General features: G+C 46.4%; 1 protein-coding gene across 4 annotated transcripts in view; it reads left to right on the top strand.

Moving 5' to 3' along the window:
* RALGAPB (Ral GTPase activating protein non-catalytic subunit beta) overlaps positions 1–15,203 on the top strand; it is a 129,407-nt gene that overhangs the window by 87,279 nt on the left and 26,925 nt on the right. For all 4 annotated transcript variants that reach the window (XM_054045324.1, XM_054045323.1, XM_054045322.1 and 1 more), the window contains 5 exons: positions 7,808–7,959; positions 10,254–10,441; positions 12,358–12,464; positions 13,989–14,141; positions 14,834–15,043. In XM_054045324.1, coding sequence (XP_053901299.1) covers positions 7,808–7,959; positions 10,254–10,441; positions 12,358–12,464; positions 13,989–14,141; positions 14,834–15,043 — 810 coding nt within the window. The remainder of the gene's footprint in view (positions 1–7,807; positions 7,960–10,253; positions 10,442–12,357; positions 12,465–13,988; positions 14,142–14,833; positions 15,044–15,203) is intronic.

The raw sequence follows: 15,203 nt of genomic DNA, 5'->3' as shown, positions 1-15,203 counted from the left end.
TGCACCGTTGCACTGTGGGTAGCAATTCCATAGCTATCCCATAGTTCCCGCAGTCTCCTGCGCCCATTGGGATTGTGGGTTAAGATCCCAGTGCCTGATGGGACAAAAAACATCGTCGCAGGTGGTTCTGGGTACAGCCTCACTCCCTCCCTCCCTCCCTCCCTGCATGAAAGCAACGGACGGCAGACAACCATTTTCGCGCCTTTTTTCCTGGGTGGGTGAACACTGCAGACTCCATACCACGGCAAGCATGGAGCCCGCTGAGGTCAAGACAGCACTCATGAATATTGCAAACACCTCGCGCGTTCTTGTGGAGTTTATGCTCAGCCAGGACCAGAAAAACGAGGCGAGGAGGCAGCGGCGGCGGCAGCGCAGCGACAAGCATGATGAGGACATGGACACGGACACAGAATTCAGTGAAACCACAGGCCCCAGTGCTTTGGAGATCATGTTGTTAATGGGGCAGATTCTATCCATGGAACGCCGATTCTGGGCAAGGGAAACAAGCACAGACTGGTGGGACCGCATAGTGTTGCAGGTCTGGGACGATTCCCAGTGGCTGCGGAACTTTCGCATGCGTAAGGGCACTTTCATGGAACTTTGTGACTTGCTTTCCCCTGCCCTGAAATGCCAGAATACCAAGATGAGAGCAGCCCTCACAGTTGAGAAGCGCGTGGCGATAGCCCTGTGGAAGCTTGCAACGCCAGACAGCTACCGGTCAGTCGGGAATCAATTTGGAGTGGGCAAATCTACGGTGGGGGCTGCTGTGATGCAAGTAGCCAAAGCAATCACTCAGGTGCTGCTACGAAAGTTAGTGACTCTGGGAAATGTGCAGGCTATAGTGGATGGTTTTGCTGCAATGGGATTCCCTAACTGTGGTGGGGCAATAGACGGAACCCATATCCCTATCTTGGCACCGGAGCACCAAGCCACCGAGTACATAAACCGCAAGGGGTACTTTTCAATGGTGCTGCAAGCACTTGTGGATCACAAGGGACGTTTCACCAACATCAACGCGGGCTGGGCGGGAAGGGTTCATGACGCTCGCGTCTTCAGGAACACTACTCTGTTTAAAGGGCTGCAGCAAGGGACTTACTTTCCGGACCAGAAAATAACCGTTGGGGATGTTGAAATGCCCATAGTTATTCTTGGGGACCCAGCCTACCCCTTAATGCCATGGCTTATGAAGCCATACACAGGCAGCCTGGACAGGAGTCAGGAGCTGTTTAACTACAGGCTAAGCAAGTGCAGAATGGTGGTAGAATGTGCATTTGGCCGTTTAAAAGGTCGCTGGCGTTCATTATTGACTCGCTCTGACCTCAGCCAAAGAAATCTCCCCATTGTTATTTCTGCTTGCTGTGTGCTCCACAATCTCTGTGAAAGTAAGGGGGAGACCTTTATGGCGGGGTGGGAGGCTGAGGCAAATCGCCTGGCTGGTGATTACGCGCAGCCAGACACCAGGGCGATTAGAAGATCACACCATGAAGCGCTGTGCATCAGAGAAGCTTTGAAAACCAGTTTCATGGCTGGCCAGGCTACCGTGTGAAATATCTGTTTGTTTCTCCTTCATGAAAACCCTCCCCCTTTACTGACTGATTTTCTGTAAGGAACCCACCCTGCCCCTTCCCCCAGCTTTCTTTCAAACCAAATAAAGTCACTATCATTTAAAAATCATTTATTCTTTATTAATAGATTAGAAAAAGAGGGAGGGAACCCGGGTGGTATTTGGGAGGAGGATTGCTGGGAAGGAAAAAGCCACAAAGAAAAGGTTAAAAAAATGACAGCCTTTTGCTTGGGCTGTCTACTGGGGTGGAATGGGAAGGTGTACGGAGCCTCCCCCCCGCGTTCTTACACGTCTGGGTGAGGAGGATACGGAACATGGGGAGGGGGGAGGGTGGAACAGGGGCTGAAGCGGCAGTCTGTTTTCCAGCAGCCGTTCCTGAACCTCCACCAGACGCCGGAGCAGCCCCAGCGTTGCATCCTTCATCCTCTGGTCTTCCTGCCGCCATCTCTCATCTCGATCGTCTCTCCTCTCCTCACGTTGGTCCCTCCTCTCCTCACGTTGGTCCCTCCTCTCCTCACGTTCACTGACTTCTTTCCTATACTTTGAAACTGTTTCCTTCCACTCATTCAGATGAGCTCTGTCACTCCTGCTGGATTGCATAATTTCAGAAAACATGTCCTCCCGCGTCTTCTTCTTACGACGCCTTATCTGTGATAACCTTCGGGATGGAGGAGGGAGGCTTGAGGAATTTGCAGCTGCTGTAGGGAGGGGAAAAAAGAGAGAATTGTTTTAAAAGCTACATTTTGCAGAACAATGCTTATACTCTTTCACGGTGACCAACACTGTTCACATTACATAGCACATGTGATTTCTGTGCAAGGTCGCATTTTGCCTCTTAATGCTGAGTGCTTGTGGCTTTGCTGCTAGAGATCACAGGTCTGGGCAACAGAATTCGGCTTGCATGCGGCCATGGTAAGCCATTGTTTTACAGCTTCTGCACCCTCCTTTCCCACATACCAAGCATAGCCTGTAGAGTGCTGCAGAAGCCTGGCCAATCTCAGCCAGTTGGGGGGGGGCAGTGTAGGGGGGCTTGTCTGGGCCCCTTCAGGCAAGTAGAGTGCTGCGGTTTTTCTGTTAACATTCAGCAGCACCAGAAAACAAACTAACCCCCCCCCCCGCCATGAATTCTCTGGGATGATCACGGTACCCCTCCCCCCACCGCATGGCTGGTATCAGGGAAGATCCCTGCAGGCACCAAACTACCCCCCCCCCCCGCCGCCGACCCCCCCCCCTCGCCATGAATTCTCTGGGATGATCACGGTACCCTCCCCCCACCGCGTGGCTGGTAACAGGGAAGAACCCTGCTAGCCAAACGCGGAAAACTTCAGGGCCAATTTCCCATCTGCGCTTGGCTAACTGCAGGGAAGGATTTATTTTCCGCCACAGGCAAACAGCCCAGTAGGAACGGCCACCTCTGTCCCCTTAATTAAGTTCCCGTATTTCAACCAGGTTACCAGGAGTGATATCACTCTCCTGAGGATTACACAACAAGATAAAGAACGGATGTTGCTTGAATGCCAGCAAACACCGGGACCATACGCTGCTAGGCTTTGTCAGGCAATGATACCAGATTACTTGCTGCAAGCATGGCGTGGTCAAGTGTCCTACCATGGACGAGGGAATAAGGATGCACTGCCCAGAAACCTTCTGGCAAGGCTTTCGGAGTACCTCCAGGAGAGCTTCATGGAGATGTCCCTGGAGGATTTCCGCTCCATCCCCAGACACGTTAACAGACTTTTCCAGTAGCTACAGACTTTTCCAGTAGCTGAACTGACCGCGAATGCAAAGTCAGGCAAAGTAATCATTAAAAACCGTTTGCTTTTAAAACAAGTTTTATATTTTAAAAGGTAAACTCACCTGAGGTCCCTTCCATGGGGTCAGAGTCTTGGGTACTGGCTTGGGAGGCTTGGGAGGGTACTTCAGTCAGGGTGAGAAAAAGATCCTGGCTGTTGGGGAGAATGGAGTGCTGTGTGCTCTCTGCAAGCTCATCCTCCTCCTCCTCCTCCTCTACCCCATCGGCAGAATCCTCAGGCGTCGAGACTATCCCCGACCCAGAATCCACGAACAAAGGTGGGGTAGTGGTGGCAGCCCCCCCTAGAATTGCATGCAGCTCGGCGTAGTAGCGGCATGTCCGCGGCTCTGACCCGGAGCGACCGTTTGCCTCCTTTGTTTTTTGATAGGCTTGTCTGAGCTCCTTGACTTTCACGCGGCACTGCTCAGAGTCCCTATTGTGGCCTCTCTCCATCATGCCCTTGGAAATTTTTTCAAAAGTTTTTGCATTTCGTCTTTTAGAACGAAGTTCTGCAAGCACTGAATCCTCTCCCCATACAGCGATCAGATCCAGTACCTCCCTCACGGTCCATGCTGGTGCTCTTTTTCGATTATCAGCCTGCATGGTTACCTGTGCTGATGAGGTATCTGTGGTCACCTGTGCTCTCCATGCTGGGCAAACAGGAAATGAAGTTCAAATGTTCGCGGGGCTTTTCCTGTCTACCTGGCCAGTGCATCCGAGTTCGGATTGCTGTCCAGAGCGGTCACAATGATGCACTGTGGGATAGCTCCCGGAGGCCAATACCATCGAATTGCGGCCACACTAACCCTAATTCGAATTGCTAAAATCGATTTTGGCGCTACTCCGCTCGTTGGGGTGGAGTACAGAAATCGATTTAAAGGGCCCTTTACATCGAATTAAATGGCGTCGTTGTGTGGACGGTTACAGGGTTAATTCGAATTAAAGCTGATAAATCCGAATTAAAGTCGTAGTGTAGACCAGGCCTTAGTATTTAGCAGAGTTATGGATTTAAGCTCCCAGACTCATCTTTTGAAACTATTGTGCAGTTTTGAGAATGAGGACTGATAGGTCAGATATAGACCTATTCGCTTTGTGAATAGTGTTCGCCCACAGGTGATTGGGTGCTTTTGTCTTTTATTATTTTCCTGTGTGAGTTCATTTGAGAGTGTAGTGATTCTGGTTTCACCCACATAGTTGTTTCTGGAGCACTTAGTGCACTGGATGAGGTACAACATACGTTATGATAGGCATGTGTAGGACCCATGAATCTTGAAAGGTGGGTGGTGGGGGGTGTTGATCATTGTAGCAGTGGAGATATGGCTGCGGGTTTTGCATCTCTTGTTCTGATAGTATCTGGTGCCACTTTGAGTTAGTGTGCCCTCGTCTGTGGGGAGTTTACTTCTGTTGATGATCTTGGAGAGATTGGGGGGTTGTTTGAAAGCCAGAAGAGGGGGCTCTGGAAAAGTTTTTCAGGGTGGGTTCCTCATTGAATATGGGTTGTAGTTATTTGATGATACAGGTCTGTCGCATCTTACGTGCGTTTAACATCTTTCAGCTTTGTGGTCGGGGTGGGGGGAAAAACGTGCGGGCGAGTCCACCAGCGTGAGAAGCGAATCTGCTGTTCCCACTAAAATATTTTTTTGCGGGGACTTGACAGCAACAGCATGTCTTTAGGCCTGTGATGTGGTTCTCCCCTATAATACCCCTGGAGGGTTGGCCAAAAAAAAAAAAAAAAAAAAGTTTAAATAGTGCGTCTGCCCCGGAGTGAGTGTGAGATGGGAGAAGTGAATCTGCTGTTCCCACTACAGTACTCAGTCCCCCTGTGCCTCTCATAGTGTGCGCATCTCACTGCGCTGAGTGAGATTCTACTGTGCCTGTACTGTTTAAAGATACAGTACGTATTTTTCATACTGTATAACATGGCCCCTAAACGCAAGGCACCTACTTCATCTGGTGCTCAACCGAAGAAACAGCGATCTGTTCCAACTCTAGAGGAAAAACTGGCTGTGTTGATCTTATTGAGAGATGGTATGTCCATCGCAAACGTGGCGCGTAAATACGGCCGCAACGAATCTAGGATTCATGCCATCAAGATTCGAGAGAGAGAAATTCATCAAGTCGTGGCATCAAGTGCTCCAGTAACTGCTAAGGTGACGAGCCAAGTGCATGATAAGACTTTAGTGAAGACTGAAAAGGCATTAAATTTATGGCTGGAAGACATGAAACGTAAACGTGTGCATATCAATGGCAGCATGTTGTGAGAAAAGGTTCTTAGCATCTATACGCTGTTCAGACCTCCTGCCGAAGAGGGACAGCCTTCTGATAAGAAGGAATTCAAAGCCAGCCAAGGTTGGCTTAACAGTTTTAGGAACCGCTTCAACCTCAAAAATGTGCAGACTACTGGTGAAGCTGCATCTGCCAATGAGGAGGCAGCAAAAGCCTACCCCGAACAATTAAAGAAAATCATAGAGGAAAGGGGCTATCTTCCAGAACAAGTTTTTAATGTTGACGAGATTGGGCTCTTCTGGAAAAAAAATGCCCACCCGCACTTACATTTCGAAATCAGAAAGACAAACCCCTGGCTTCAAAGCAGCTAAAGACCGTGTGACTGTGTTGCTTTGTGGCAATGCGGCTGGGCGTTTAATTAATAAAGCCGGGCTTGTTCTACAGGTCTGCAAATCCCCGCACCCTAAAAGGCAAGAACAAAAATCTCCTGCCTGTGTTCTGGCAATCAAATAAAAAGGCTTGGGTGACGGCAGCATTATTTCTGGATTGGTTCCACAAGTGTTTCATTCTGGAGTTCAAGCAGTACCTTGAAGAGAAAGGACTTGACTTTAAAGTGTTGCTGATCGTAGACAATGCTCCTGGCCACCCTGCGGCACTCAGGTTTGCGCATAATGACATTGAAGTTGTCTTTCTCCCGCCCAATGCCTCCTCCAACCTCTCAATCAAGGCATCATTAGCTGTTTCAAGGCCCCGTACATGAGGCTTACATTCTCACGGATTCTTACGGCTATGGATGCTGATCCCAATGTTAATATGATGGAGTGTTGGAAGTCCTTCAACATTGCTGATTGCATCACTTATATTAACAGGTAATGGATGCAGTTAAGCCTGAAACAGTCAATGCATGTTGGCGAAACCTATCGGAAGACTGTGTGAATGATTTTAAGGGTTTCCCGACCATTGACAAAGAAGTGCAACTCATTGTTCAGGTGGCCAGGCAAGTGGGTGGTGATGGCTTTGTCAACATCCTCGAGGAAGAAATTGAGGAATTAATTGAGGGCCATAGAGAAACATTGACTAACAAAGAGTTAGAGGAACTGATAAAATCGTCTACAGAAGACAAAGATGATGACTATCAGGAAGAGCCAGCAACTTGGAATCTTCATAAATTTTCTGAAGTGTTCCTAGCAGTGAAACACTTGAATGATTTAATTTCTGAATATCATCCTTCTATGGAATTAAGCCTCAATCACACTTAGTATTACGGATGATTTGACACTGTACCAAGAAATGTTTGAGGAGCTCAAGAGACCACAGCGACAGTTGCCAATCACCATGTTTTTAAAGAAAAAACAACCAGCAGCAGCAGAGCCTACACAATCAATTTCTCGAGCTGAACCAGAACCAACCACTTCGTCTACGACTCGCTCTCTGTCACCCAAGCCTGGCCCATCGTCTCCTGGATCGACATCAAGCCCTGATGACTCAATAATAGTGTTGTCAGGGGAAGAGGAAGACTAATCATTGAAGTGTGTACAGTACAAGACTAGCAAGAATATCCAGGATGACTGGTGACTGTTCAGGTTTACAGTACTGTACTGTTTTCACTTTTTATTCTTTCATTCTTCGGTCTCTGTTATGTTATTAAAAATACTTTAAAATTATATTTTGCATATGTAGTCTTTATTATATACTGTACTGTACATTGCTTATACAATACATAGTACTGTACAGGGTTGTATACACAAAATTGTACTTTATGGGTGATTTAAAGGATTTTCAAGGGTCATTTTGACTATATGCGGTTTTCGCTTTATGCGCTGACTGCGGAACATAACCCAAGCGTAAGATGAGACAGACCTGTACCCCATATGGCTTCCAGTGTGGCATGGTAAGTGACAACTTAAGAGTGTACAGTCGACGTGGGTTTTCTATATTTAAGCAGGTTTTCTTGGGGTATTTGGGTGGCCCATTATGATGTGCTCTACTCCTCTGAAGTATCCTTGTTGGGTGAGGGTGGTTTAGAGTGTGTTAAGGTGTATATTCCAGACTTTCTCCTTGGAGCATATTCTGTGGTATCTGAGTGCCTTGCTGTAGATAACCGATTTCTTGGTGTGCTTGGGGTGGCTATAATGGTGATAATACATCATTGTCACGTGAAATTCTTTAGGGAGGACCAGATGTGAGTGTTTTGCTTTAAACAATTTGTCCCTTTCCCACTTTAGGACTGTTTAAAAGAGGTGTTGGAGATTGTGGAATTGGGCATCTCAGGAAGTAAATCCAAAAACAGTGAACAAGAGGTCAAGTACAAAGGAGATAAAGAACCAAATCCTGCCTCAATGAGGGTGAAGGATGCAGCTGAAGCTACATTAACATGGTATGGCATTCATCAGAATATGTCAGCTGCCTGGCAGTATATCGCTGCTGGGGAAATTAACATTCAGAAGAACACTGTTTTAATGGGTGGGTATTATGGGTGTGTACAAGAGTTTATCGGGGCTCGACCCTCTCCGGGCGGTGGGGAGCCACACTGGCTCACTACCCACTGGTTCTTGGGTACTTTGTCCAGCTGCAGGGTCTCCCTCGGCAGCCCTTGCAATCCTGGAAGACACGGTAAGCCCGACCGTGGCTCAGGGTGGGCACCAATGCTATGTCAGGGCTCAGGCCCTCAGTCAGGGCTGAGCAGCAAGCAGGAGTATTTAGCCCAGGCCCTAGGTCAGGACGGGGCAACAAACGCTGAATCAGGGGCTCAGACCCTCAGTCAGGGTTGAGCAACAATAGTACTAGTATTTAAGCCCAGGCCCTGGGTCAGGGCGGGGCAACAATAGTAGGCCTAAGCCTCAAAAGGCCTGGGAGAGGGGGAGACTGCCACCCACAGGTGGCAGGCCCTCCCACTCCACTGCGTCCCAGCCTGGGGCCCTAGCAGCGGTAGAAGGCCCGCTGCTTAGTCAGTGGGGATCCTGGCCGCAACACACTGACATAGGGTCTGGCAGTGCTGCAGCCAGACTGGGGTCGGCTGCCCCCGGGCTACTTCCACACTCCCCCTTGGGGCTGGTGTCGGCCTCGGGGAGATCCTGGACCATGGGTTCGTCAGGCCAGGGATCATTTGGCAGGCCTGACGGCTCCTCCGGGTAGCAGGCGCAGGGCAGACCCGGCAGCTCCTCCGGGTAGCGGGCGCCCTGGGCCGCGGAGGTTTCCCAGCCCCGAGCTAGGCTGGAGACGTCTGGGCTCTCCGGCGGCTGGGGCCTGACTGAGTTCTGAGGGCGAGCCTTTGTACTTCCGGGTCGCCGCCTGACCCCCTGAGGGGCGGGCTCAGAGCTCCCTAGCTCTGCCCACTCTGGCCTCCGGATGGGCTCTTTCCCCTTCCCCCCCCCCCCTCCCCCCGGGGCGGCAGGGAGCCACACCAACTCTCTACAGGGTGGTAGGCTGGGTAACTTGGGATGGATAGATAGTTTTCACTTGCTAACTTTTACAAGTGGCTTGCAAAAAGGGGTACCTGCCTTCTCCTTTGTTCCACTTACCGTAAATTGCCATACAGTTTAATGTGAACTATAAAGTGATTCTGTGTACCAAGATAAATGTAACTATTCACCAGAATTTGCAGATGAACTTGGTATTGCATAAAAGTATTTATGTATGTACTGCTGTAGTCCAGGCACTTTTCCTTTATCTATGTAAATACAATTATTAATTGTGGGGGTGGGGTTAACTATTAAATATGCTCATATCTGGTGGTGATCTGACCAGAAGTAAGAGCTTTTTTTAAAGGGCCTAATTTCTGGGGGAGAGATCAAGTAGGTGATCAACAGCAATCTCCTATCTGATCTCTCCCCCAGAAATTACGCCTTTTAAAAAAGCTCTGTCCAGATGTTGTATTATCACCAGACATGATCATACCCTCATTCACCACTCTTAGCCAGGGAATTTCTTCTGAAACTAAACCCTGAGATGGTGCTGTTGCATTGGTGGAGACAGATAATATCTGGGAAAATAGTTTTTAAAATAATGTGCATAATTTCAAATTATTATTGAATATTTTTATCGCAGTAGTGCCCATGGACCCCAATCTGGTCAGGGACTCCATTATGCTAGGTGCTGTACAACCACATACGAAGACCTGGTCCTTGTCCTGAAGAGTTTGCAATCTGAAACCTTCAAAGGCTGCACTCCTCAAATTAGGGGTCTAGGTTCATGAAGGCTCTGCTGTATAATTTCTGTTCAAAGTAACACTAAAGCAGTGATAGCAAGCACACCTACTATGGCTGCTCCAGGTGCTTGGGATTCAAGAAGGGATTAGGAATTAAACACTTTGATGGACAATAAGAATATTCACAGATATATACGAAAAGTTAAAATAAAGAAAAAAGGGGTAGACCTTCTCATGCTTCAAAGCATTCCCAAACTGCTGATTTCCTGTGGTTAAAGTAGTAACTTCCCACATGGGCAGGTTATTTGTCCCACATGGGGTTTCTTGCACTGTCCTCTGAAGCCTTCAGTTATTGGTCCCTGTTTGAGACAGGACCTGGATTATGTGGATCATTGGTTTGATCAGTTGTCAATTTCCTATGTCAGGATGCAAAGGAACAACATGTCTAAAAGTTCCCATCTCAGATGGGATCAAGATGCATCTTTTTGGATGTGGTGTTGACTGAATTCTTTTCTGATTTACAGTATTATGCAGTTACTTGGAGCATTTCCTTCACCCAGTGGCCCTGCCTCTCCTTGCAGCCTGGTGAATGAAACCACCTTAATTAAATACTCCCGTCTACCTACCATTAACAAACACAGCTTCCGCTACTTTGTCCTTGATAATAGTGTCATCCTAGCAATGTTGGAGCAGCCTTTAGGGAATGAGCAAAGTAAGTTAAACATTTTGGGTCCTCTTGGTTCTGTAGTTCAAAATTCTTTGTAGCATATCTGCAAAATGTGTTTGTTTTAGTTAGGCAGTTCTTTTGCCTTTCACACACTGGAAACCTGTTCTACAGGGTGTTCCACTGAAGTGTGGAACACTGGCATGTAATTGCAGGGGTTCATGCAATAAGATCAACAAAGTGTCACTGTAGTTACAATGAATATAAACCCTGCCAAATTTTCCAAATAAATGTGCACTAATCTGTGAGATCACATGCTTTTAGCTGACTGCTCTGTAAATACAGCTGAAGGAATAAAACCAGTAGCACTTCAGTACATTTTAAAAAGTCACACGTTCCACTCCATAAAAGGGTGAATGTATAAAATGTATGTCAGACTACATGGATTGATGTTTAACCAGCAACTGCTGTGTGTGGTATTGATTTGCTCATTTTAAGGCTCTGTTGCTATTAAATATTTCAGTGGGGACTGACTCCCAGCAGCTGTATTGCGTCATTGCTTTTCATCTGTAGGGGCTTAACTTCAATTGAACTCCAATCTCTAGCAGACACTGGGTGAGCCATTCCACTGCACCAGTGGGATTAGCTGTAAAGGAGATGTGCAGCTGGGTATTATTTGTGCCATAACCCATGTCTCCTTACTAACTCTCCTAGCAGTTTCATGTGCACTTTGAACAAGAAGGGAATTCGAGTAAGAGCTCTGCAATACCCTGTGCAAGCATGCCTTAGAGATGGACAAACACTAGCCCCAAATCACTCTCTGGGCCTTCCTATATAAAAAGGGGGCCGCTTAAAAGATTTCATCCTCTCTGCCAGATATCATAGATAGACACGTCAGACAGATCTGACAGTTTGCATGGGCACATGGTACTTGTCCATAGCCAGACGGCCATTGACCAGTGACACTAGTTCATTCCCATATGTGGGACTGACCAGGATCAAGGAAATCTGAAGACTTGGAATCTCTGTAATCTTTCTCCAAAATGGGAGCTGTGATACTAGCCTATAATTACAAGGTCATCAGTATCAAGGGATGACTTGAGTAGGTGCCTCACCCATGCCTCAGCGAGAGTGGCTGGCACCCTGTCCTCAGATGGACACTGACCGTGTCCACCACAGTTGGCCTATCATCTTTGCCAGCCAAAAAGAAACATGGGTCCAGTTACCAGGTTGTGGCCCAAAGTGCCCAAAGCACTCCTGGTACGTCACTGACCATCACTAGTTTTAAATTCTAGCAGATAATTTGGACACTGATAAACACCCACACCCATATCTGTCCAATCCAACAAGTTTACGATAACACTCCTTGACTTTCTTGGAATAATACACACACTCTCTCAAGTGAGCAGTTCTTCTCTCTCAGAATAACGTTGTGTTTGTCCTAAGTTGTCAAATATCACTGGCATTAAAATCCTCCAAGGACTGGTCCAAATCCATGTTATGTTCTCAGATGCTGATGTATATACATATCCCTCCATGAATCCACTTGCTGCCCATGTAAACAGGCGGATTTTTTTTGATCTACTGGCCTTACTTCTGCATGCAGAAATTACAGTCTGTTAGCTGAGTTGTAATGAAACTAACCACTTCTTGCAATCAAACCAAGGTGATCTGGCTCAAGGGTAGAAGTCCATTTGGAATGTTCAGAGAGCCCAGCAGAACAGTATTTCCATGTTGCAACAAAGGTCATCCTTTATTTTTGCTACCCTTCAGGGATCTGTCTTATGGGTCAGATGGGACAAGTTACCCTGAAAATCACACAAGTTTACATGGTGATATAGTATATTGACACTTATGGGTATGAATACATTTCCGTCTGTTTGTGCTGATCACTTAGGTGTTTGCCAATTGCATTAAATTATTACATAATATATTAAAATATGTTTTATCTATGCACTCTGCAGATGACTCTTTCCCCTCTGTCACGGTTCTGATCCGTGGGGTGTCTGGAAGACTTGCGTGGGCCCAGCAACTTTGCCTTTTGCCAAGAGGAGCTAAAGCAAATCAAAAGGTCTCTATCAGAGCCCAATGGGAAATCTGTAACTACAGATGCTCAGCAGAAATTTCACTAAAATTGCAAGATAAACCACAAAATTGGTGACTGTGTGTATGGCTGAGTCACAGTGCCCTTAACTGTGGGTAATGATACACATCTCTGGTGCTCTTTACAAATTTGTTATAATACTAGAGTGTGAGTGTTGAACAAAAATGCTGCTTACTTCCGAATTGTTTGTGTGTAAGGGAAATAGTCCCTGCATTGTTTGGAAAGTGTCGTGTGGGGACTGTATCTGTCCTGCAGTGTTCAGGCATTAATAGTTTGAGTGGAGGTGATGCCATGGCTTCTGGGACTCTTGGCTCTTGTGAGCATTTTCCAGCATTATGGTTTTTACATCCATTTCTCTGGCTTTTCGGGATGACTGGAAATGGATTTATTACAGTGAAACAAGGACACTCAGACTGTGGTTGAAAATTGGGGCTGTCAGCCTCAGCTGTCCCTTCTATATTTAGGCTACTTTATACAAATCTAAAAATCTAGGAAACCCAAGTAAACCTTAAATTGCTCTTAGCAGTCTGCCCATGGCTAAGCAAACTTTGGGGAAGCATATAATCCTTGTGATGCTTCTAAAGCTACCCTGGCACTTAAGCAGATGTGTCACTCAGTTGGGACACTTAGTGGAATGGCAAGATAGTGAGGTTTGATAGAGACTATGGGAAGGTTCTCTCTTGGCATGTGAAATACTTGTTGGTGTCAGTGGGAGTGTAGCAAGGATACAGCGCTTCTTACTTTTTAGCATTTTATACCTCTAAATTTAAAAAAAAAAAAAAAAAAAAAAAAAAAAAGGCAAGCTAATAATGTGGCACTCAGGGCAACCCCAAAGACCCTTATCCCCCGTGGCTTATGTGGTGTTGTGTTCCCACTCAAACTTTGGGGTTTGAATAACTCTAATGGTCATGAGGAACTGATCGTACCGTTGAGAGCAAAATACAGCGATTGCAAGCAGTAGGCAAGCTTCTTGCATACCTCTGGCAGTGAGTTCATCCTGACCTGCAGTATCCCTCCTATGCAGCCCTAGGCTCATCAGCCTGATATGCAGCACCCTTCCCTCATCTAGTCACATATTCAGTAGGGCCTATGTGGAGACTACCAGAAATAATCTTTAGCTCTCTTTAAACATTATTAGAATTGGTTTAACCTAAAACTAAAGTAACGTCAGAAAGGCTTGCAACTTCCATGTAATCGAATGGGATTGGTGGCATAGAGATTGTGTTGAAAATCAGGGTTCATAGGTACCAGGCGTAGAACAACCATAATGAGTAGGCCTGAATATCAAACTTTGCTTTAAAACTTATAATCAATTCTTAGAAGTGAATAATATTTAGTTTTCTGAATGCTTTCTCAATAAATAAAGCCTATTGTTATGAATCTGTGATATTGTGATACACACAAAGAAAATTATCTCTATAATATAAATGTATTGCACCACAGGACAAAGCATTTAAATTGGACATAAAATTATTCCCTTCATCATAACAGATGTTTTTACCAGAACCTCGACCAGCTCCTAAAAATGATGTTGGACTCAAATACAGTGTGAGACACCGGCCCTTTCCTGAGGAGGTGGACAAGATCCCCTTTGTGAAAGCTGACCTGAGCATTCCAGACTTGCATGAAATTGTTAATGAGGAAGTAAGAGGTTTTAGTCTTTGATTATTTCCTCTGTTCTTTGCCCGTCAGCTTCAGAATCCATTTGGTAAATTACACCCTACACGGGGCACTTAACTCTAAAGCTTTCCTGCTGTAAAGAGTATTGCAGTAGAACATTACCAACTTCTGTTAACGAGGTGACAAATTCACTGCAGGTTAGTGAAGTCTAGGAACTATCCAGGAATGATGGTAGGACCTATGATATGACCCTACCTATTATTGGCCTATTGGGGAGCCCCACACAATATGTTTTGCCCCAATCCTAACACACTATGATGACCTGAAGCAGTGACTTGTTTCCTGCTGCTGCTCCGGGGAAAGAGGCTAGCACCTCTTCTGTCTTGTGAGAGCTCTTGTAAATGTGGCATTATTAGATAAGAGTGAAAAATGTGCTATTCTTCCAGCTCATTTGAAGGACAAATATTGGAGTTTGCCATAGTTGTCCTAAACAAATATGATATTGATTGTGGGGTTTCAAGTCACATCCACTGATCCTCCTCCACATCTGTGGGACCTCACTACTCAGTGCTCCCATAAACATGGGGGAGTGTTCCAGGAACTGTTGATGCTTGTGGTTTGTTGCTCTGTGAACTAGCTAGGGAGGTGCTTTGAAATGCTGGGAAAAAGATGTTGCTGGAATCAGTATTCCATATCTGTGAAATAATGTGTTTCAGTTGGAAGAGCGGCATGAGAAGCTGAGGAATGGTATGGCCCAACAGATCACTTATGAGACTTCTATAGATCAGCAGAGTGAAGAGGAGTGGCGCAAGAAGAGTTTCCCTGACCCAATCACTGAGTGTAAGCCCCCGCCTCCTGCCCAGGAATTCCAGACAGCACGCCTCTTTCTCTCGCACTTTGGATTTCTGTCACTAGAGGCACTGAAGGTGACTTGATATCTCCCTTCATATTGTACAAATGGCCTCAAACACCCCAATATTCTGTAGGACAAAGCAGTGTCATTTAGCAGCTTTACTAATGGAGTTTTCTCTTGTGGAAATATACTGCTAGAGCTAGTCACTGTTACGATAGCTGTGGTCTGCTCAG

This window comes from Malaclemys terrapin, chromosome 12, assembly GCF_027887155.1.
Source record: "Malaclemys terrapin pileata isolate rMalTer1 chromosome 12, rMalTer1.hap1, whole genome shotgun sequence".
NCBI lineage: Eukaryota > Metazoa > Chordata > Testudines > Emydidae > Malaclemys > Malaclemys terrapin.
This window is presented reverse-complemented; position numbering and strand designations above follow the sequence as displayed.